The sequence below is a fragment of the Siniperca chuatsi genome, linkage group LG18 (genome assembly GCF_020085105.1).
Source record: "Siniperca chuatsi isolate FFG_IHB_CAS linkage group LG18, ASM2008510v1, whole genome shotgun sequence".
Taxonomy (NCBI): Eukaryota; Metazoa; Chordata; class Actinopteri; order Centrarchiformes; family Sinipercidae; genus Siniperca; species Siniperca chuatsi.
Genome location: NC_058059.1, coordinates 10,113,925 through 10,138,859, shown reverse-complemented (window position 1 = coordinate 10,138,859; position 24,935 = coordinate 10,113,925). Strand labels below are relative to the sequence as shown.

General features: G+C 39.1%; 3 protein-coding genes across 36 annotated transcripts in view; all 3 read right to left on the bottom strand.

The window, feature by feature from the left end:
• nop14 (NOP14 nucleolar protein homolog (yeast)) lies at positions 1-11,303 on the bottom strand. Its single transcript, XM_044175539.1, has 19 exons — positions 11,101-11,303; positions 10,448-10,630; positions 9,385-9,519; positions 8,844-8,985; positions 8,226-8,371; positions 7,499-7,636; positions 7,271-7,393; positions 7,005-7,136; positions 6,547-6,871; positions 6,280-6,410; positions 6,088-6,173; positions 5,856-5,991; positions 5,227-5,328; positions 4,617-4,770; positions 4,345-4,504; positions 1,051-1,198; positions 846-964; positions 571-726; positions 1-480 (listed from the first exon to the last, which is right to left on the bottom strand). Exons 2-19 carry the CDS (start codon positions 10,628-10,630, stop codon positions 384-386), a joined length of 2,613 nt encoding a protein of 870 aa, XP_044031474.1. The 5' UTR covers positions 11,101-11,303; the 3' UTR covers positions 1-383.
• A 534-nt stretch (positions 11,304-11,837) lies between these two features.
• Positions 11,838-18,463, bottom strand: LOC122866188 (transcription factor 7-like 1-B). Its single transcript, XM_044175541.1, has 9 exons — positions 17,186-18,463; positions 15,912-16,414; positions 15,126-15,203; positions 14,271-14,338; positions 14,057-14,143; positions 13,545-13,701; positions 13,173-13,280; positions 12,981-13,029; positions 11,838-12,469 (listed from the first exon to the last, which is right to left on the bottom strand). The coding sequence occupies exons 2-9, from the start codon at positions 16,296-16,298 to the stop codon at positions 12,105-12,107; spliced, it is 1,299 nt and encodes a 432-aa protein (XP_044031476.1). The 5' UTR covers positions 16,299-16,414; positions 17,186-18,463; the 3' UTR covers positions 11,838-12,104.
• A 460-nt stretch (positions 18,464-18,923) lies between these two features.
• add1 (adducin 1 (alpha)) overlaps positions 18,924-24,935 on the bottom strand; it is a 28,776-nt gene continuing 22,764 nt past the window's right edge. For 8 of the 34 annotated variants that reach the window (XM_044175510.1, XM_044175527.1, XM_044175511.1 and 5 more), the window contains 4 exons: positions 24,223-24,256; positions 24,070-24,118; positions 23,622-23,637; positions 18,924-21,368 (listed from right to left, as the gene is read on the bottom strand). In XM_044175510.1, the coding sequence (XP_044031445.1) occupies positions 21,082-21,368; positions 23,622-23,637; positions 24,070-24,118; positions 24,223-24,256 (386 nt within the window). In that variant the 3' untranslated portion in view covers positions 18,924-21,081. Of the gene's footprint in view, positions 21,369-21,936; positions 21,991-23,621; positions 23,679-24,069; positions 24,119-24,218; positions 24,257-24,935 lie in introns of all 34 variants that reach the window. The other 26 variants (XM_044175523.1, XM_044175534.1, XM_044175535.1 and 23 more) reach the window with 14 other exon arrangements.

Below are 24,935 nucleotides of genomic sequence, written 5' to 3'. Positions count from 1 at the left end.
GAAAGATACAGTAATTTATTTTTTCTGTATTTAAGCACATTATATTGACTGATTCTGGTGGGGGGGGGGAAGGAGAAAGCAAACCAAATATTCACTGCTGTGTTGACTGACACTTCCAACAACAGTATCCAATCATCACATCAAACGCCTACATCAAAATATTTCACAACTTGGTGTGCATATCTGACAGCTGGTTTTCAAACAGTATAAAATGTGTGTTGAGACAAGGAAGTTGACTTTATCCTATCTCACAATTTAAAAAACAAAAAGTACAAAACTGTTCCCAGTTCCACAAATTTCAACCTTGTACAGGTTTGTTATCCATGTCCATTTGACAGGGAACAGATGATGGAGAGAAGCGATGAAGACTGAGATTCTGTATTTCACTTCCTCTTCCTCCTCTTCAGGGCCTTCCACTCTCCCTCCTGAGTGGCCAAACTGCCAAAGAGTTCCTTCACTTTCCTCTTTCTCTCTGCATCTCTGAAACACAGAACGTGTAAAAAGTTAGAGGCTTTAATTAACAGCAGCATTTCTCAGAAACATTTTGGTTTGACACTGCGTTATTCACACCTGTTCATGACCTCATTGAGCTTCTCTCTGGCCAGGAAGCGTGAGTCCTTCCTGATCTCCCTCAGAGCGCCCTTGAACTCCTTCTTGTACTTGTGCTTCAATCGCTCCTTCTCTCTCTCCTCTCTGCTACTGCCACGCTTCTTTCCATAGTCCAAACTGAAAAAAATTTAAGAAACTCACAGCAAATTTGCATGCTTTATTTCAGCTTCTGAATGGGGCAATTCATTTCACCATCATTAAAAACACACTTTTGTATTCACTGGATTACCACTTACACTTCAACAATCTTGGGTGTGAGCAGCTTCAGAGGAATAGGCTTCTTCTTCTCTAAAACCAGCGGACTGTGAGTAACAGGAGCACTGCTGATGGTCTCCAGGATCTCACTGTGAAGCTCCTGCAACAAAACAACAAAATAAAAATAAGATACTTTGAGAGAGAAAGAGAGAGACATCACTGTATCAAATCATCTTTGGCACCAACCTGTAAAAGCTCTGGTAATGTTTGGGCTGAAAGGTGTTTGGAAAGCAGCGTTCTGATTGGCTGAAAGATGTATGTGAAGGACATGAGGTCTTTGTATATCAGGCAGCACCGCTTCACCAGGTCCAGGCAAGTAGACAGACACATCAACCTGCGGAGAGATACATCAACATGGATGAACATTTATAGTTTACCACTCATGGTTATTAGCCTCCCTACAGCTGACCTCAACAACAGAGCCATTACACCCATAGCACTCGCCAATAGCAATGCACATCGACTACCCCCCCTCAATCTACTCTCACCTTACTTCCATCCTTTCTACCCAAAATACAATACCTCGCTGAACACTGTATGTAAAGATGTGAATATGTTTATGTGAACAGAATAAAAAAAGCTGATTAAGTGAGCCGCTCTGTGCTTTAACATGACTAAGAGTCTACAGCCATGCTAGCAGCTCTGTGAACCTGTACTTAAGCACAGCAGTGCTTCGAGCTAAATGCTAACATCAGCATGCTAACATGGTGATGTAGGTAGAATGTTTGCCATTGTCACCATCTTAGTTTACCATGTTAGTATGCTAAAATGTGCTAATTAGCATTAAACACGAAGTACAGCTGAGCCTGATGGGGATGTCATTACTTTTGCAGGTATTTGGTCATAAAACAAAGTATTGGAGAAATCATAATTAATGGGATAATAATTTAATGGTGCTAGCTGAAAAGTTAGACGATCACCCAAGATTACAAAGATAACAATGCATCCTGAGGGGAGCATGAATGCACAAAATGTCACGGCAATCCATCCAGTAATTGTCGAGAAATTTCAATTAAAATCGCAACTGTCAACCTCATGGTGGTGCTAGAGAAAATCAGGGCATGATCAAAGTCAGTAGGACACATCATATGGGCACCATGAATGTCTGTACAAAATGTTGAGCCAATCCATCCAGTAGATGTTGAGATATTTCACAAGATAGGTGAAAACTTGTTTGGATGTGGAGGACAGAGGAGGTGCAAAACACTGAGATAAGTGGAAATGATTAAGACTTCTAAAGTGGAAACTCATTCTACTGTATCTAGTTATCTACAGCAACTGTTCCTCGCTATGACTCCATCAGTTCAACATTCAGTGTGCAAATAACGTGTATTCATCTTTACACATTTAGACACACTTTCATGCGGTATACACTTACTCTGTTCTTCCCTACCCAAAGGCTGTATCACCGTGGCAGTAATTACACCACAGCTACTAGACTCTTCACACACAGCTGCTGGTGTGCATGTGTCATTGTAAGGCCTGAAGGAATGCAGAAATTAGAATATGACTGGGCACCCAGGTGTGAGGAGCAGGAGTCACGTGTAGCGCTGTTGTTCATAACAGTGTGGAGGGGACTGGACCAGATCTTCAGGCAAGGCATTTTAAAGATGATTTACAGAGTAGGTATTTGGGGTTATAGCAAGCCTCAGTCTGAGTCATTGAGAGTGAGAGAGAATTAAAATACTGTATAACAACTGCTGCTTTCAAATTAATACATTTGATAAATCAGTGTGTGCTTTTGGTTAATCATTACAGACCAAAAAAAATGCTTAATGATTTTGAATTTCTAATCTTTGTCACTGATATTACATACATATGTTATTAAATTGGGATATTATAAGTTGATTCTGTAAGACTCATGCTGAATTATTTTTCTATTATAAATATAGCAAATAAATTAAATTAATTTAATTTCTCTCCAACATTGTCTCCAGGCAAGTATTCACTCTTGTTATTACATGGTATTGTCACATACTCAATTCTGAATGGCCAATTAAGGCATTGTGAGATCATTTGTTTCTGAATGCCACATCTCTGGGGGTCAGCTGTATATACAGAGGGGTATACACAATATGTCTGGAGGGGTTTTGTAACATATGGCATGATATGAGTATTAAATTTAGTTGAGTACGAATAAAAATGTATATTCTCACAAACTGTGCACAATCATGGTCCACTGAAGCCTGTTAGCAAGATTTGCTTTGTGCCCACACACCAGCTGCTGTGTGAAACCACTCATCAGAATCACACGAGTGGATGTATCAGCTCTGAGCCACACGGTCTGTACAGGTAAACGCAATATGATGGCTTATGTTAGGTATTAATGCAGACCCTCATCACATATTAGTTCTTTATCAGCACTGCGGGAGATGCTCATTTTTATAAAATGTTGTAAAGCAACTGGTTAAAGGAGAGATCTCTATAAAAATGGAAGCACAAAAACATGCAGTTTTTTTTGCAAAAGGCAATTAATCTGTCTTACTTAATTTCTTCCTGTCTTGCCATTTAATTTTTGGTGGTCTTATTCTGGTCCAAACTGAACATGAGAAGCTGTGTGAAGACAAAAGGTTTTCTCACACTTCATCTCCCTCCCTCTCTTCCTACTGGGCCTATAATTGTCTCCAGGCAAGTATTCACTCTTGTTATTACATGGTATTGTCACATACTCAATTCTGAATGGCCAATTAAGGCATTGTGGGATCTGTTGTTTCTGAATGTCACGTCTTTGGGGGTCAGCTGTATATAAAGAGAGGTATACACAATATGTCTGGAAGGGCTTTGTCTTAAAATTTGACATAATTTTGGAACAGTGAACAGGTAAACCAGGGGAAGTAATTTAATAAAGAAATTACAACGATTCTCTTGTCATCAAAATCTTTCTGACAAGCCTGGATAGGTTCACATTTTTTCAAGTCTTTCTCAAAACATTACTAACAAGCCCAAATTATACTGAAATCATCCTTTCTGTCCATACAGGCAGTTAAGACATCCTTTCCTAATGTTTCTCCAATGGAAGAGATCGGGTTCGTTCTGTTCTAAGTTCAACTCTAGCTAATATGAAAACTACTAACTAGTTTTGTTTTAAGATAAACTTAAAAAAAATGTGAACCTATCCTTTAACTAATGTTAGTTAGCATTAGTCAATAGTAATCATGACTCTGGTAAAATAAGCAGATGTGTGCAAAAGAATTGTTCAATGTTATGGCTAGCTTTCTTTGTTTATTCCGTACAATGACTGAAGAAGAAAAATGACTAGTTGTCATTTCTAGGGGGGGTTATGTGTGAGACTATTGCTTGGCTTTGTATTTTGTATTTTTACATTTGAACATAGCCAGGCAGTCCTGGCCTAACAGGCTTGTTTTTCTATGTTGTGGTAGCAAATTGTAAACTGTAAGATTTTTGGCCAACTGACTGAAATAACGTCAAATGAGTCTATGGTTTAGGGGTCTGACCAGCTTCTTTCCCCTCCCCTCCTACCTATGGTGATCTCTGTCAATGTCACTTTTGAGTTCCAGGTTTTGGGTAGCAGACAATGGAAGGCTTTTCTTGCTCCAGCTCTTGCAGGACTCGGGGTTTGACAACACCAGCAGATCACTGCACTTCCCCAATGGCCTAAAAGGAGGCACCACAGTGTAACCTGCAACACAATGTCAAAGTTTGTCTTCTCTGTTTCAACTTTATGAAAGCTGACACAAAAACATGCACGACAGACTTGAGGAAATGTGTTAAAAACATGAGTGTGCAGCTACCTAGAGAGTTCTTGTCCCGCACGGCCAGATGTAGTGTTCCAGCCAGGAAGTTGATGAGCTCAGGCAAGAAGCGCTTTGAGAAAGAGACATACTCCACTGCCAGACAGCACAGGACTAAACCTGACGACACATCCTGTAACGATCTCATTGGACACTAAGGACGTACAAATCATGGACAAAAACACACACAAGTATGATTATGACAGTAGTGCTGAAAACCAAACATCCATTTGTCCAGTGACATTGATTTTGCGGTATTTAAGAGGAGATTCACTTAAACATAACATGTCATGTAAACACTGAGTGTTTCAGCTGCAGCTCCGGAAAGAAAACAACAGTGTAACTTCCTACAGCTGTATAATAAATAATTTAAAATGTTTGAGGTGTATATATAGAAAATCTCTTCTTATGTGGAGAAAATGCACACAAAAAAGATGACTAATGAGAGGTGAAGGCTGGATTCAAACAGAATGAGAGATGGTGAAACCCCCTTACAAGTCACACAAACACATACATAGAGGCAGGTAGGCAAGAACAGTCAAAACAGTAAAAAAAAAACAGCTCTAACAACAACACAGACAATAACAAACACACTGAAGACTGTATGTACCTTGGTGAGAGCCTGGCTGATGTAAAGCAGAGCTGGAGTGGTAACTGGGTGTCTGAAGTCTGAGGTAGGAAACAGCAGGGCTGTTACCTTCAGGTAGACAAGCTTGAAATACAAAAATGAGCATACTGAAACTCTATTTGTCATATACAGTAGAAAGAATGAGCAAATATCCTCATTTGAGGGCATAATTTCCACTAGCCACTCCCTAGCTTGCTAGTGTAGGTTGTCAGGCATTTATGACTGAGAGGAAGACTACAGTCACTCAGGGCTGAAATAAGCACTTCCTCTACATGTGTTTTGGGTAAAAATAAAAATGTAATCTGTACTTTCATTTACAGTTAATATTCTCAGAAAAACACACTAAAATCGAACATAAAATCAAAGATATATCAGTTTTTGTAGTAAGGATGTAAATACAACATTATCTATCCTTTTTATTTATTTCCCCCCACTTCTGAAACCACACCTACACCCTTGACTAAGAGGACATAACATTTTAGCCTGAGGCTTGACCTATAGACCAACAATGAACACTGACCAAGTCAAGTAACATTTAAAACCTCAAAAATCTCTATCTACCCTGGTGAACATTCAACATGTTTATGGTATTCACAGCAAAGAATCCATACCATGTCTAGTGCTGGGAAAGCAACGTGCCCTTTGACCTCAAGAACCTCCTCCATGCTATGACCAGCGTCTCCGAGGATGCTCTGCATGGCCTTACAGGCTGCTTCCGGAAACATCTGACACAAAGTGTACAACTCTCTACAGAGAGAAAATGAAATAACAGAGCAGGAATGAACTGATATGTTTAGTTTGAATCACATAAACTTGAGAAAGAAAGCCCTTTTTTGAACTCACGGTATGAGCTTATCTATGGTGGTGAGTTCAGGTGGACTCCTGGAGGCCAGTTCTCCAATGTACTCCAACAGATAACCAAACAGTTTCTGAGACAAACAGAGATAACATTTTAAGTTCATACAGCACTGAAAGAAACCTAAAACTGGCTACAGAGACAGAAGTACCACACTAATTTACAGAAATATATAGTACCTGCAGTTTAAGTTTATTGCCTACAGCCAAACTAGGATGGTTGCATTTCTGAGTCCTGGCCACAATGAGGCGCTGGTTATCAGGGGTGTGGCCGTGGAGCAAATCTTTCAGGTCGCTGTAGCTCTCGGGAGCTGCGAGAGGAAGAAACACAGAATAGAAGTAAAACAGATTAAAAGTATCTTTCTTTGTAAAAATCAGAGTCCAAGTTAAATTAAGATCTGATTTTAATGAGCGTAGTTTCATACATTTCTATTTGTGTGTAGTTACCAGTAAATGTGTATGGGAGTTCTGCTTTAGCTGCCTCCTGCTGGGCCTTCACCTCCTCTTTGCTCAGACTCTTCTTCGGTTTGGCACTGGTCTCCTGTTTTCTCTCCTCATCCTCACTTTCTTGCTCAGACTCCAGGTCCGAGTGACCATCTTCTTCTTCACTGCTGCACTCCAGCTCCTCTTCCTCTTCCTCCCCTACCCCCTCTCCCTCCTCTTCTTCATCTTCCTCCTCTGCTGCTGATTCCTCCTCCTCACCACTCTCTCCCTCTTCTTCGTTTTCATCCTTATCTTCCTCAGACTCCTCCCCAATGTTCCACTTTCCATCCTGGACACACAAAAGAAATGTGAATTTAAAACATTCTGTATTAACATATAAATCAACAAAAAAGTGAAGAATATTCCAGAAATAAACCAGTTCTTCAACACACACACACCCTACTTATAGCATTGTCTCATACCTGATAAGACAGGGTCTTCTTGTCTTCCTTATCCAAGATAAAGCCATCATTGAGGTCATCGGCAGACATGTGGATCTGACTCTGTGCACTGTCCCCAACGTCATCTCCCATCATCCTCCTCAGACGGTCAGCCTGGAGAAAGCACAGAGCACAAAAAATCTACTATCACACGGAGCATTAAAAGATGTTGAAACAAATATTGTATGTGGTAATGACAAGAAGTTGTTTGCAATGAGATAAAAATGCACCTTGCACTGTGAACATACCTCTAGTTTCTGCAGCTTCTCCCTCGCCTCCCGAGCGAGCTCCTCTGGGGTTTTCATCTTCTCCGAGGGCTGAGCCTTCATCTCAAAGCCGAGCTCTCTGACCATCATGTCATACTCTTCCAGCTGGAACACACAGAGGAAGCAAAGAGATAGAACAAAGAAATATTAACACAACACAACATAATATTAACAAAATTACATTTTGCTGATTGTTTGGTGCAACCCTACCTTGGGCTTCTCCTCCTGTTGGTCGGCGCTTTCAGCTTTGGGCGTCTTTTTCACCATCAGAGCCTGAATGCTCTTCCACTCTTGATCCAGCTTCTCAGTCAGCTCCTGTGCCTCCTCTTTCTGCACCTGCCGTTCCCGCTGAAAAAGTCAAAAATAATTTAAGAAAACTAAGACCTGGACCACAAGACACATCTCCCCTCAAACATTGCTATAATCATTAGTCATTAAAAAAACAACATCCAGCGATATTTATAATCCCATGAAAAGACCAAAACCAACAATGTGTCAGTACTTTCCGACTTTCCCAGCCTGTCTGCATCACTCAGCAATAAGCCTTGTAGTGGACCTAATTGTTTCCTACTGAAGACGTATATCTTTAAAAATGGGTCAATAAGGAATAATTAAATTTTTTTTAATTTGCTAAATAATTTCCTTGATCAGCTGGGCAAAAGTTACTCAAACAGGGGTAAATAGTGCATTTGTTGGGGACTATTTTCAGCTGCGGATTTGGTGCGCTAGTGAGCATTTACAGGAGCAGGACAGTGTATGTGGGAACGACTCAAAATGAATTACAGTGTGTTCATAGTAATGGAGGAAAATGTAACCCAGTGCTACAGTGTGGCTCATTGGTGTGTTTTTAATAGTTTTTAGCAAATATCCATTTTTAACAGGGTGAAAAGGTCAGTGTGGAACCAAATTAATCAGCAGGATTGTGTTACTGGTTCACCTTCTCCTGCTTGGACTTCTGGATGAGTTCTTCAATGAGCTCCTGTCTGGACTTTGCCCTCTGGCTTCCTTCAACCTCCTGCTGATCCCCTGATTTCTTTTTGAGGAGACCCCCTCCTCCTCCGAAGTGGGAGGCGGTCAGCTCAGCTAGATGAGAAAGAGAAGTAGTGTCACTATTATGTACCAGCTCTATCATCTATAACACGACTTAGTAAATCCAGTCGTGGGCTGGGAATGATGAAACCCACCTAAAAAAGCCACCACGTTCATGGGCTTTGCGTTTTGATGATATAAAATTTGTAAATTCATGCATTATCATTTTTGTCTTCCTTTTTTTTACATAATCATTAACTACTGGGACAGACACACAATTTACGTATTTCTGTTAAAAAAAAGATAATTTTTAGACTGCGGTAAGCTCAATTGAAAGAGTACACAAGAACAACTGATTGATAAGATTGTTCACCAGATCAGAAGCTCAGGGATTGACAATAAAGGATGAAGGGGAAAAACTGACGGTATTTTATGAGGCTAAGAGGAAACAGCCTCAAGGCACCACATTCATTTATGTAGGATTAACTTTCTGTTCATCTGGTGTTTGGAGACAAGCAATACTCACCTGACAAAAGACCTTTCTCTTCTGATTCATCATCGCTATTCACAAGGTCATTGAATTTCTCCATCTCAGCCAGTGACTGGCCATAATGAGTCAGCTCCTCCTCCTCGTTCAGGTTGTAAACATCCTTCTTATCGTGGACACGCTGAAAGATGAAGCAAAGTTTAGGAGTTTAGTATACATTGTGAGATTTGATAGCTCTTACTTCCTAATTTTTAGAAGTTGATACTTTCGTAGCCCAAAGGGGGAAACTCAGCTTTGTCTCACTGGTGTTTGCACTATTCATTTCATACATGTGTGTATAACTACTACTAAAACCTGTAATAGAGATGACAGACTACTGCCTCATTTGAAGTCTTGAGTAACAAAAGATTCATGTAAAATATCAGAAAGCCAAAGCTACAGAAGTCAAAGTCAAAGTAGGGCCCGTAGATAGTGATGTTACTAAATCTGTTTTCATATCTATCATTATTGAAAACCTGCCATGTCATGACCTGATGTCCGGTGTGTCCTTACAGGTAATACATATTATTACATCACTGACCTGTCTCTCCATTGCGAACCTCTGTAGGATTTTGTCTTCTGGTGCCATCTTGGTGTCATACTCTCCAAAGCGTCTGTCAATCAATTTGTTGGACTTGTTCTTCTGTTTGTATTCCTTCAGAAGGGTTTCTTTTCTCTACAGATCAAATATCGAGAATTACGTATGATTTCTGTCCAAACACACACAAAGCGCCAATATGCTATAAAAACATTGATTCTTTATTAGAGAGTTACAAATGTGTTCCCTTTGAGTGTAACAAGAGTCAAGTCAAAGCTGCTTCACTGATCAATCAATCTGATAAGAAGCAAAAACTTTACATACACACACTCATACAAAGCCATGAATTAGGAGTAAAATTTAATCAAGTGTGCAGATTGTACTTTCATCCTCACTTTAACTTGTGCTTAGTTCTTTACATGCTTCCCTCTGTCCTTACAAAGCTCTCCGTCTCTCCTGCACAAAATCGCTCTCCCAGCATGATACTGTGAGCACCAGGCTTCACAGCACAGATAGTGTTAAATGGATGATGAGCTGTGACCCATGGCTGCCAGATACAGTGCTACAGTAGAAGAGTGTATCTTTTATTTTATTTTTCATTTCATCAGACGGCAGAATCTTTTATGTTTTATTCAGAGTCAGAGTCTGCCTTCCTGTTCTTTATTCTGCCATACTGCCCGGATCTGTCTCACGGGCCAACATCACTATACTGTCAAGACCAGTCATTTTGATTAAAAGTCTAAAATGTACCATATTAGATAGTACTGCAACTAATGTTTAAAATGTTCATTATGACCATTTTACATGACCTTACAAGAGAACATTAGGTAGCCTATAAGTCCACTAAGCTCACAAAGTAAAAGTAAATTAAAACAAGGGGTTAAATTCAGTTACTTGTGGGACCCTTAATTTGTATGAAGGGCTGTAAACACAGATTAAGGATGTTTGTCCATTTAAGGATTTTGGAAACTAAATGTAGCAGAATTGTTCTGGCTGTGTAATTGCTTGCAGAGAGTGAAGTTAGTATGGTGAATGTGGGGAACAACAACTTGATATTTCCTCTTACCTTATTAATGGCTTTGGATCGAGACACACCGGGCAGACCCACGTCATGCTTGGTTTTCCTTCCCAGAACATCAAATTTCTTCCTGTTGATTTTCACCTCAAAAGGGTTGTTTTTGATCTCAGTAGAGGTCTTGGTTTTGCGGACCTTGTCAGCAAGGCTCCTCTTCTTAGGTACCTTCCCCATCTGGAACAGAGTAGCGGACTGATGAGCTAACATCACTGACATTACAGCCTCAGACTAACTATCTGACAGACTGAATGAGTCAGATCATCTTGAAACTCTTTGAATTAAATTGCAAATGAATAACATGACACTTTGTTCTTCTTACTATCTCTATTCTGGTGATTGGTTGAGTTTTGAGAATTTCTGCTGCTATAATGGTGCAAACATCCCTCCTGAGTAAAATGTGTTTCGTCTCAGGTTACTCTTGCTAACATTAGCTATGAGTTAGCATTTAGGGCATTTTTAGGTGAACACTGACGTATATGTGTGAATATAATGTACACACCAAAGCAGAAGTCTCAAATGTAATGAAAACGACGATTATATGACAAAAGGCAAACATTTGAGCAACTCTATAGTTATCTAGCTTCACTATGAGCCGTCAACAGTTTGTAAACAAACTAACAGAATCACTCAGAGGCAGAGCTTACCTTTTAGTCGCGTTAAGGGGTGGAGTTATTAAATCCAGGCGGAGGAAAACATGGGCATCTAATGCTCTGCCAACGCCGAATTTACTTTAATTCACTTTAATCTTTTACCATCCACGTTGTTTCACTGAATTTCCATTTCCAGCGTGCACAAGTCTGAGTTCAAAGTTCAAAACACAGAAGCAGGCATGAGCTACTTCCGGTGTGCGTTTCCCTACAGCGCCTCTAGCGTTGATAATTGAAGGTTCGTTCTACAAAATAAGGGCACAGATTACAAAGAAAACTGGGTATATTATGGAGTAGGCTGCAACAATCGCCAGCACAAATACATGAGAATTAATTTAATGTCTTATCCCATAAGTAACTTAAAAATAAATATAGTTTTCATTGTAGTATCTGCAAAAACTGTATATTTTGCTCAGAAGCCAGACATGCACAGGCCCTCTGAAATGAACAAAACACCAAATAGTCTACACACATATTATGGCTCTAGAGATGACAATGTCAGTTGGTCCACCGCTTTGGTCCAGCGAGACATACATTATCTGGACAACTATTAGATAGATTGCTATTCAATTTTGTCTAGACATCTATGGTCCCCAGAGGATGAATCCAACTGACTTTGGTGACTTTTCCCCATCAGCCACAGCTGTGCTTTGTGTTGCGTGCTAATTAGTAAATGCCGCTATGATAACATGCTAAACCATTTACATAAAATAAAAACAAAACAAAAACTTAAGAACATTTTTTAATGTATTTTTTTGTTAAATTTTACATAATTTCACCACTTAAGGCCTCTAAAGATTATTCAAATGGAAGTCTTAATAGGGAACAAACCATGGCTACTCAATTTATTGCAATTCAGTACAACTTTATTTATCACACACAATAGGAAAAGAGACACGGTTAATCACTAAACTAAGAACAATCAAAGGCTACAAGCTTGAAAACTGTGTGTGGCATTGGCAAATACATTCATAAGTAACTTTTTAAAATTCATAATATCTTTAAAAAAAGATGTCTGTGTACGGAGAGGAGGGCAGCTGAGACTGTGCAGTGAGGGGAGGGGGCTTAAGCTGCTCAGTCGTTTGTATTTTAGTCGGTGCAGTGGGGGAATCCAGCTCTGTGGACACTGTTGTTGCTGGAGAGTCCAGCCAGTAGATCTCATACACCTGTGGCAGGTGACAGATGTCACACACATGCAGAGTCCCTGCAGTCTGTGCGTGAGGCGTCTGCATCAGGACTGTCTGTGTTTGAGGAGCCTCCATCACTGCTGTCTGTGAGGCAGAAGGCACCACCATGGCCATCTGCACTCGGGTCACACACAGCTTCTTGGCCTGTTGAGTGACCTCTCCAGGTTTAGATGCAAACACTGCAATACAAACAAACAAACAAAAACACTGATCAGTCCACTAAGACTTTATAAAACACTTTCAAAACAAGAGAAATAATAGTAATATTTTTGATACTAATGTTCGTTTGATCACAACGTGTGTTGTGTTTCTGACAAGTTCTGATCTTTTTTGTGAAAAAACACAATTCAGTCTTCAGTTGACGATAAAAGGAGGACTTGTACCACAGATTTATTGACAACCTTTGAGTGATCTAATTTCCCCTCCACAGTCTGATGTATTATTGTAAGTGTATTATTACACTTATGTACCATATATGTTCTACTGTATTATGTACTGTTGTATTTTGACTAGGATCTTTAAAAATAATTTTACAAAAATGTTTCCTGAAAAGTATGTTTATGAAATCAACGTATTTTGACAATCTGTGATCTAACCTAGTAAAATACAATCCCGTGTGGTCACATGTCATCGAGTTTTCATCACATTTCACATGAAAACACGTTGTGATCCAGAGAAATATTGTCTTACTTTTAACACTGGTGGGGGCCTTGCTCCTCATCCTCTTTCTCTTTTTGCCCTACACAAAAACAAACACATTAGACTTTCCATCAGATATCAGCTGATAAAAACAAGACTCTTTTCAGTGACTTTGTTTCATAAGCTCTAGTGTAGACTAGTGAGTAAACATGTGCGAGTTGTGTGTGAGCAGAGTGTACATACATAATTGTCCCTGGATGACCAGTTGGGGTGTTGCTGTGAGTGGAGCAGTCTCTCTTTGGCTGCCTTTTCATAATATTTGGCCTTTTCCTCATTTGACAGCGACTTCCACTGTGGACAGACGACAACACACTGTCAGCACACACACACCAATATATACACACACACACACACCCCCACACATGCGCGCGACACACAGGCCAGCTAGTGCACACGACACAAACAGGAGAATAAAAACACATGCATAAATATGCACAAAGAGTCACACAGTGCATTTGTGTCATTGTAAGAATAAATAAAAATAATTTCTGCAAACATGTCAAGATGTTTGTGTAACCTTGAGTGTCTAAAAACATACAGAGCAAACACACTTACCCTCTGTCCCAGGATAGTGTTTACTGCTGCGCTCTCGCTGACGTTCAGTTCAGCCACAACATTTGGTCTCTGCTCCTTCATGAACAGCATGAAGGCATTTGGTGGCTTCTTTACGTATGGCCAATCTCCATCCCACTGGTTTTCATGCTTTCTCTTTCTACAGCAATACAGGAAAAAAACACACATGTAAAACTGTGAGGAAAGAAGTATTTTAGAAGGAAACAGTAAAGCAAGCAGAATAATACAAACCATGGTTGTCTGTGCTGTGTTGCACATTAAAACCCATTAAAAGAGACTGATTATAATAATATTCAAGCTGGCATCTTGGTAGACAAATAACAAACACCTGCAATCAAACAACAGCTGCAAGAAATTAAATATAAAGTGAATGCGATTTGATTATGAGTCTGGCTTATTTATGGTCTTCCAGTTGGTGACCACTGCCAGAGATCATGAGCCGGTCACAAAAAAGAAAAGTACATTTTGACCCAAACTGGCCAGAGCTCGCTTACTGTGACACGGAGGTGTTCAGTGGAGGAGCAGCAGAGTAAGAAGGAGTGAAAACATCTGCTGCAATCCTGTACACCACCTCTCCATTCCTACATAGATAAAGAGAGACATAGATATTTTAGATAATAGAAACAGTGTGTTTGAAGAAACAAACAGAAGCTCAATAGCTGTGTTCACTCGTGAGTGTGTGTTTGCATTTATGAGTGAGATACTGACGGCACTGCAACAGGAGGCAGGTTCTGGCCCATGCCTTCAGGGAGCCTCACCACTGGCACATCGTTATACTGGAGACACGAACACAAACAGAACAGGTGATTAGACAAGCTGCAAAGGTGTCATGTGTCTACCAGGTGTCAGAGTTTCCCCTCTCTTTTAGTTATAGTAACTGCTTGCATGAGCTGCAGTGACATGTGTAGAGTAACAAGACTGAGAGTCATGTTAGCAGCTGTAAATAGGCTTAGGAGTGTGTACTTAAAAAGCTAGGCAAGAGCCTTTTTAATGCAGCATTTAGTCCCAGCCTCATTAAAACAAAGTTTTACCTCTAACTCTGACTTGCTCTCAAAAATGGCCATTTCCACCTGTGGACTGTAGGTTTTAGATTTCTGATGATTAAACTTGGTTTTGGAGATTTAAACCTTCTGTAAAAACAGTTACTAACTATGCTAAATTTCAGTGGTGGATGTTACTGTTATTACTGAATAACAGATCACTTTTTTGGGGGGTAACAGACCACTGTCAGAATGCTAGTATCAGAATGTGAAACCTGTTCCACATCCAGTCACATCACTAAAAGAAAATCTGGTCAATTTTGCTGGTTTACTGATCTAATGAACCTGCAATTCAACTTAATTATAAGGTGTACTTCAGCCTGACACCTGAAACTCTGACACAGACATCCTTTTGAAACATTTTTTCATTTATCCTAACAAATAAATGCATCTGAGTTTCAAGACAGTACAGCTTCAACTTAAATTTAAATAGTTCTAAAATGTGCCCTTTTTCTATTGGAGTTTTGAACTGGAAGACAGTGAAGATGGTTTTTAGAGTGTGTGTGGTTAACCAGGGTCTTACTGGGGATGGAGGAGCAGCAGGGTAACTAGCAGATGCTGCTCCTGGGACTTCATCCACAGGCCACTGATATGGCAGGAACTGTGAAGAGAGAGGGAAGGTTAGCCAGCTGCAATACTCAAACTCAAGAAATTATTTCAAAGACCATAAACGTAAGTAAACACACAATCTTTACTGTAAACCGACACAGAACACATTTTCAAACACAGTACTGGATTTCTGTCCAATAAAAATCATAATCACAGGAACATAGTCTGGAGATTGCTTGATCCGACAGTTTGTGTGCATCCTCCTTTAGTATTCTAATATTCTCCAATAATTAGAGGCTTATCACAGGGGAAAGTCACCATCACCTTGTGTACCTACATAAAACTGCAGACTCAATGCTACATTTCCTCTGGATTCTTGTCCAGAACAGTGTTGAACGGTGACGAAGTCACTACTGCAGGCGATCGAAATTCTCCTGTGTCTGGTTCAATTTGACACGGGTCACATCTCTCTTTACAGGAAGGATATTTTGGTCCGATATGTGTCCACCTCATTCTGTTTTCATATGTCTTCAAATTCCTTTTTTTGGTCTGACTAACAGTTTAAGACCCCAAAATATTCAGTTCGATATAACAGCAAATCAGTCAGCAAATATTCTCTTACCCTATACTCTTTTATCAAAATAGTTGCAGAATTTAATTTTTTGTTTATTGCCTTTCAGACCTAATTGATACGTATCTTTTTCGGTATTGATAAAGGTCTTCAGAAACCTATTCCTCTTTTCTTTACTTAGTATCTTACCTGTCCCTGGCTATAAGCACCTGCCTGACTGTATAGGTGACCTGACTGTGTGACGTTTTGATCATACAGTGGTCCTTGGTATATGATGGGAGCAGCCTGTCCAACGTTCACTCGCAGAGTAGCCATCAATGGACTTGGCTGCTCAAAGGTGTGGGGAGCTGCTCCCTGGGGGTAGCACCCACCATATCCTTTGTTCAGACTTTCCACTGGCTGAGGGTGGGTGTCAATTCTTATAAGCCCAGCAGAGACAGGAGGAGGAGGTGGAGATGGAGGTGGCGGGTTGGGTATGTCTCCCAATAGTTCATCAATCGCCGCCTGGAGAGTGGACAGCACGTCGCCCCACTCCATCTCCTCCACAGCACGTTCAACATCTGCAATGTGATCCATCTCGTTGGCAGATGTTTTGTATGCCGTCTCTCTAGAGTTTGTTCTCACTGAACTCGTCTAGAAGAATGACTCTTGTCTGGCCGTATCTGGAGGTTACTCTGCTCCTGTGACACACACTGATAGGAAGCTGGTTTTGAGACTATTTTAGGGAGTAACATCAAGGATAAAAGCTCCAGGTGAAAACTAGATTATTGGTTAGAGTCAAGCCAAGAAGGAGCAGCATTTGTGTAACTGCTGCCAGAGGAAGCACTACGATGAAAACAAAAACATTGCTGGACAGTTCTTCTACTGCCACTAAAAATACTGTACATTTTACTTCACTACATTTATTTGAAAGCTGTAGTTACTACTTACTTTGCAGATGAAGATTTGGTGTAGCTTATTTAACATATAATCAGTTTATAAAATAGGATGCACTGTTAAAAATTAAACTACCCAACAATATTTAAAGTTGTTCATTTGTAGCATGCAACATTTCAAGACATCTAACATGTTGATTATTCAGCATTAATAATCCAATAATATATGATATAAAACTTTGCAAGGAGCCAATCTGCATTATAGGTACTTTTAATTCTAAGCAATTTTGCTGATAATACTTCTGTACTTTCAATTAAGTAAAATGTTGAATTTGTACATCGTAGTACTGCTACTTCTACTTAACTTTGCTCTGAATACTTCTTCCACCGCTGCCCCGGGAGGGCTATGAGTGTTGCTGTATTAAACCATCAGCCAACATCCCAATAAGATATTCACTTTCGTCAACAATTCTTTGAGATGAAAAACACTGTTGTATTGACAACTAACAGTCCATAGAAAAAATATTCGGCTAATGTGTGTTGTGTGTTTACAACCAAGTGCATCTTATTTAATAATGAGTGGTTTACCTGTTTCTGCGTTTAAAAACACCACATTCAAACCTAGCTAAAAAAAAAAAAAAAAGCTAGCTATATCTACTGCGTTCACTGAAGGTTCAGTGAGCTAACAATCTTTGTATTTCTCTTGAGATGGAGACTCCAGTTTTCCTCGGGAACAGAAGTTGTTCACGCGGTGTAGTCTACAAGCGAACTGAAGCAAAAGACGCACACGTTCTGTACCACGTCACACACGTTACTTCGAATTTAGAATCATGATGTACATTATGTCATCATTCATTAATGCGAATATTCTATTCCCTGAGCAGGTCCAACAGGTTCACTTTATTACTGCCTGTTTCCAACACTTCTTCATCCATAACCAGTTCAGGCAGTCAGTGGTGTACATTTACAAGTGCATATACTGTACTTACAGTTTATAGGTACTTGTACTTTACTTGAGTATCGCCATTTTATGCTACTTTATACTTGCTACTCCATTGCATTTCAGAGGGAACTATTGTACTTTTTACTCCTCTACATTTATCTGCATTTATACAGATAGTAAATACAATCAAATACATTATACATTCAGCTACCCAGAAGTATAAAGTCATTCAAATTAGCCTCACCTTTACCAGCTGCAACATTAAAGTGATGCTTACACATTAATCCATTGCAATTACAATCCAATAATGGAATATATTTATAATTCAGAAATGTACCATTTTGCATAATGAGTACTTTTACTTGTTTATACTTTGAGTAGGCTATATTTTCATGCTGATACTTTTGTACTTTTAACAGAGTATTTCACTTTGGTATTGCTACTTTTACTCAAGTAAAATATCTGAGTACTTCTTCCACCACTGTATACACTTAATAACCATCACATCTATTATCAATGTCCCAATCTCTTCTCTACCCACTGCAATACTCCATATTTCAGTCCTATGCACCCTGGCCACCAGGGGTATTATTAATAACACACTTAATTTATATACACCTTTCATTCATAAGACGCAGCTCAAAGTAAACATGGGAAACCTTCTACATGTTAGCATGCTGATGTGAGCATTTAGCTCAAGTACAGCCTCACAGAGCCCAGTGGTCATTGTGGTCCCACACCAGGCCCTGACAATCAGCTATACTTCAAAAACAGGTCAAATAAAATGAAATCAAAAGTTTGAATAAAATGACTGTAATTTATTTGAGGCAAACATTGGATTAACCTATTTGATCTTTATAGATTATTTTTGCTCCATTTATGTTGTTTTTCTAATAATGATTATATTTTGCTGTTACGCATTTGTTGGTTTCATTGTCTGTTTTCATCTGTGATCCACTTGCATTCTAGTATTGATTGTTGTGCCAGTATTATTATACGAGTACTTATGGTATACATTTACTCAATTTGTGTAAAATGTAAAAATTGCTGCTGTATCTATACGAATTGCTGGTTTTGCTTAATCAGCTAATAAATTGTTGACATAAAATTAAATGATTTTACTAGTTGACATTCTTGATCCCTCTTTATCATCTACTTAACCTGGATGACTGATCCTGAACCTGAAGAAATACTTTTAATATTGACTCAAGATTGTGCACTGTTGGAGACAACTGAAATATGTTTGTGTGTGTTTTAATAGTCCAATCACTATGAAGAATGATATTAACTGCTAGGGCAAACGACATGGGGACATTAGCTTATAGTGTATTTCTGTATTATTTGCGCTGAGATTCTACATAAATGACTACAATCACACAACACTAACTTTCATGGTAGTGTTTTTTATTCATGGTTGTAAAAGAGGCAGAACCATGAGAAAACAGAGGTGGAAGTATTATGTCTGTAGATGGTATAATGATGAGACATTTAAATTGGAAGTAGATCAGACAGAATACAAATCAGCATAGCTGTGAGATAAAAAAAAACAACTATGGTTGACTTAAATGAAAACCATGACTACAAGGACTCTAGTATTGTTATTGGTACGCTAAAGCTAACATAAAATAGAATTAAAATAAAAAGGAGTAGTTACAGTCATTTAAAGGACAGTACACGCTCTAAGCATTCTACACATGCAGTCCTTCGTGAGTTAGACATTCTGTGCTTGTATGTAACAATGTAGATACGCCATCTGTGGTGAACAAAGGCCAAGGTTTATTAAGCATCTCAGATTAGGTGAAGCTTCCCATTAGTTTTGCCTTTTGGTTCACAATAGGTTAAATAGACTGATGACTGACCCTTCACTAAAACATGATGAATAAACACAAGTGGGGGAGCAATGCATGGAGATGGCCTTGGTATTAATGCCCTGCAACCTTAAGCACAGCTCACTTGCCATCACACAATCGGTAATATAAAATAAAAAATAAAAAAACTGAATTGCTTCTCCAGTGTACATTGTGTCTTTACTGCAACTGGAAACACACAGGTATTCAATGATAAAGTCTATTTGCCCAGAGTGGAGTTTTACACAGGAAAGTCCAGGCTGAGGGTTCTGAAATATGATTGATCATGCAGCTTCATAACAGCGACATTGTCATTTACATGTTCTGTAACAACTGTATCTATATTTATGATGATAGACTGTGACTATCTAAAAGCAACGTGTGTCCCAGACAGTGGTTTATAGAAGAGGAGGTTCACAGTGCTCTCTCACAGCAAGCAATCATGGCTCAATCTACTTTGTGAGAAAAAGCGCAAGTAGTTTAAAAAAAATGTTTTGTGTTTTTTAACATAAAATCAAGAACAAAATGAAATATGTAAACTCACAATAGGTAGCATTTCTGCCTGTTTCTGACTTTCACAGAGACAGAGAGAAATCAAGGGGCAAATGCAAAACAAAGCCAGGCTCAAATAATTCGAATGAACGCAAGACATAAACTGAGAATTTGTTTTTACACATTCCTTCATACTAAAGACTTACAGCCAGGAGCAAATACATTATCAACCCTTGGAATAATCAACAAGCACAATGCTTGCTAACACTTCCCGGGAGGACTCACACTTTGTTGTTAACCATGCACAGTATCACTAGGTTCAAACAATATCATCTGCAGGTTAGCAGCACTGCAGATGAATCTGGGGTCAATATTTCTCAAACCAATGTCCAAATCATATAAAGATCTAAAGCACTGTACAACATAACTGTAAGTTAAGGCTGTGTCAAATGGTTGTGGGTAGAAGACTTGGAGTTTTAGAAAAAAATCAACAAGCACAAAGATGTGATTTAGCTTGTGTGTGGATGATTTAATCAAAATATTGGATTATGGAGACATTAATATGGACTTCATATGACTGCACTTTCTGTGGGTCATTAATCCAATGTGAATATCCCAACTGTAGTTCTCTAGGCCTGCTAACATATAATTACATGGATGCACAGCTTCAGAGGTAAAATTAGCACTATGCAATTTATAGTTCTCACAGTCGGAATTTAAGTTAAATGAGAGAGTACACTCTTCTCTTTCTGCATTCACTGTTTTTAAAAGACACTTTTAAAAGACATATTTTTGATACAATCCCAATACATTCTAGTGGTTACAACTGTTTAGTAATACTCTTTTACAAATGAGGGCAATAAAACCCTTAAACCTCACATCAAGTGTGTGGGCCTGTAGTAATAGACATGCATAAAAAGGCGATGGAGTAGATAAGACCGAATCAATCACTCACTCACAACTAAAAGCCTCTAATAATTAAAAACTTTTATGCAATCAATCATTTTTACACTGTATACAAAATTGGCACACACTAACGAGGAAAAATAGGTTAATAAGCCAGCGACAAATGATATCAAAACAACACAAAGCATAACTGTGTGTAACTGTGGCTTGCTCGAAGGATGCAATGATAGCAGACAAAAAGCGGAAATGAAAAGAGGCAGAGGCCAGCCTTGAGGACCGATCCAACATTCTCCAATCTAGGACTCCATCTTTTTTTTGTTTTTCTTTAGGAAGGAAGGAGTGCGGAACTTCTTTTTCTTTTTGGAAGGTGATTTGCTGGGAGACTCTTCACCCTCCTGGTCGCCAGCATCAGCGGGTTCCTCCCCCTCAGCTCCGTCTGCGTCTGCGGTGGCAGGGGCAGAGGTGGAGTCTTCGGCAGGAAGGGCTGGGGCATCGGAAGGGTCATCAGGTGTTAAATCTGGAAGGGTCTGTCTCAGGGTGGCTGCATCACTCTCATCCTTATAGGACTGTTCTGGCAAGGACTCTGGTGGGTGGAGGAAGGAGAAAGTTATTGATCACAAACTGGGCAAACTGATGGATTTGCGCTGCTGAGCTTACGCACCACTGAGGCTACTACAAATCTACCACTGGATAAGCTGTTCACATGATTTGTCACTTGTCACTGCATGAGTTCACACAACATCCCCTCTTTAGTTGGGATGTAACAGATTGATGTATTTCAGTCAGTACAAGATACTGCCGACTTTCACCGATATAAAGAATACATGTGCTTCTTAGCTTAACAGAGCCTATAAGCACAAGACACTTCCACAGGCAGCATCCCCACTAAAAGCCAAAAGTGCACAAAAGTGCATAATACACCCAACACCAAAACCAAAAGCCAAAACAAGAAGCACTGTCTCTCTTACGTTACATAACAGAAAAGCATCTCTCCATGACTCACTATGTTTACTTCTTACCTTTAACAATGACAATAAGCAACTACAAATAAGACTTTGCTCTAATTAATCGTGGTTATTCATCGCTCTCCAACTCCTTTAATGTTTCTTATTTTGACAGGCCCAAGCTGGTACACAGCATTTGTGTTTTACCTTCATTTAAACAGGGAAATCTTAATGAGTGCAGTTCCCGTGCTCATTTGCACCCTGTGTACAAACAAACAAAAATAAAAGTCTACAACACAAAAAATACTGTAATGTTTTCAAAGATTGTAATAACATAACCACACAAGTGACATTACATAGCAAGTCAAGGGAGGGATAAAGTTATATTAATTCAAAACTGGAGCAGCTCTCAATGATAAATAAGTTAAAATTAGGCCTTGAATGATAATTCAACAAGAGTTAGAAAGCCTTAACCAGTGAGCACAGTATTACATTTGATTGCCATTTAATCCAGTTGCTGGGAGTATAGAAACTACCTAGAGATGCTCCCTCTGGTCTTAATAATGAGTGCTAGGAGAGAGTTTGTATGTCTTGTTTTCACAACTTACGCTATTTAGTGGGGCTACAGCTTACACTACAAAAGCCCTGGGAGCCGGTCCGGTTCTGGACGATAAGTTATATCAGAGTTTAGGCTTACGTTATTGGCTCTGCCTTGCTCTTTATTGTATGTGGGGAAGTTTAAGGTTACATTTCGGCAAACCCACCCCAGACTTGTTTCCTGAAATAGTGTCAAATACGTCAGTTAGCCCTGAATCTCAAAGCATTTTCTCTTGTAAAAGTTAAACATAATTTTTGACAATATGAACAATAAAGCATAAATCTAGCCTTTGTGTTTGTCCAAGTTTGATATAGTATGCATCTGTAGAGGGTTATGTTAGAATGAAATAACAACCTAATATTACATTTTATAATACTAGGGCTAAGCAGACCTGTGACCCTTTTGCAGATTTTCAATCATTTCAGTCGAGTCAACTTGAGACATTAAAAAGTCAGGTGGAGATGAATTTTTCAACCAATTTATGGGACTAACAATAATAGCTAGCTAAATAAAACTGCTGAAAGTGTCAGTTGCCATTTCAACCAGTAAAAATCGACAGTCACTGGCTGAAAACGAGATGCTGCTTTTGTCTAACTCTGTCTGAAATAATACAGCCATTGTTTTAAAAATGACCACTAATTTTGACTGGTAAAATCTAATATTAATCATTGTAAACTGCATTTTTGCAGTGCTACATTGGAAAGCTTGATAGGGGTAGCAACAGTAACTAAGGGGGGTGGGGCTTCCCGAATGGTCAACTGATTGAATACAGTTTTTTGCATCAGTAAATAAAATATCTTTAAGTACAGCGAGACTGCAGAAACTGGTTACATGTTTTGCTTTAAAAATACTCCCAGCAAAAAGAGTTAAGAAGCAACAAGTGCTGGTTCTGGATCCAGGAGGTCTGCTTCAGTAGACCTCCATGGATCAATAGCCCCAAAAGCATCCAAACTACTGCTTCAAGCTCAGGTACAAGCTCTCACAGAGCAGTCAGGTGCAAAACAACTACAGCTTTGTTCATTTTTAATATTGCTCACATGCTACAGAGTCTAGCGTGAAAAACCCTTTGTCAAGCCCTGAGAAAATACTACACCTCAGTCTTAATTTTACATCTCTCATGTCAGTCACAGAGATAAGGCCGAACACACAGACAGATAAAATGGAGAGTAAACACCACCACACAGCCAAGCATGGACCTCAACCATCTTTCAAGTTAAACCAACAGCGAGTCTCAGCAAAGCCAACAGCAGCAAGTTTGGTTTGAAAGCCACACTCAAATAAAGCACTGATGTACCTGGTGAAGGACTCGTCTGTAAGACAAACAACATTCGACACATTTTCAAAACATTACCTGATTTTTCCATGAAAGAAAAATACACAGTGTCATATAACATTAATATAATGTGCATATGTGCAAGAGAAGTTGGTTAATTTGATAGTGGATCATTGGCAGGAAGAAAAGAGAGGTTTTCTAACGTAAAGGTTTGGTGAGTTGTAAGGTTTACTTCAGAAACATCCTCCGCTTTTGTTTAGACCAGGTCACTGTCATTCGGGTAAATTTGACTTTAATGCATGACATTTCTTGCCATGGTCATTAAATTTTTTTTTTTTTTTTTTTACAGAAACTGGAAACAGTGACTCTTGGTTAATTACAAGAGAGGTAGGAGCTCTGAAATAACCCCCATCAACCCAGAGAAAGAGATTCAGAGGAGTTCAGAGAACCGAGTTAAAACCGACTCAACTGTCTCAAACCCCGGAAAATGGGTTATTTCGGACCACAGGACAGCTCTACTAGTGAAGCCATGCAAGAAAAAAAGGGTAAATGATTAAACACAGGCATGGAGGGTGATGGGTAATTCGGAAGGTGGTGAGGAGGTGGAACAGTACGTACTTACTATGGCAACAGGTACTCTTTTGTATTTCCATCTCCTGATTGTAATCGCAGCCACAAAGAAGAAAAAGCACAAGTAGAAACAAATGTCTATGCAGATCAAACCACAGGCACCGTGTTAAATTAAAAAAAAAGAAATTAAAATGTGAAATAGAGGGGGGGAAAAAAACACCAGAGGAAATATTTTAAAAGAATGGTTGGGAACCATTCTTAGTAACCCCAAAAAGATGGAGAATGGAAGTGAAGGGGTAAAGGAGATTCTGTACATAGAGACATATGTTATATAACAACATTTCAGGTATTAGATTACACCTGCGATCAAAGCTACTCATGCCCTTCCCCCATCATGCTGACTATAACAGTTTGCTGACTATAAGAAGAAACTTTAAGTGTATGACTGGAATAATGCCAATTATTGTTTAATAAAAGGTAACTAAGATTATAACTTCCTGGTGTTTTTTTTAGGCCAGTTCTGGTATCATTATGGATTATACAGTTCACATAGGTGTAATCCAATAGTAATAAAGACCAAGAGGGAGAAAAAATAAATATAAAAGAACAAAAATAGACAGACATCTGCACTGGGGCGCAATGCTACAAATACTTATTTTTCCAATATATCATATCTTTTCTATTCTGTATATCACTCACTGTCTTTCCAAACTATTTCCTGACATTACGTTTGGAGACTGTGTATTAAATCCTTATCTGCACCTG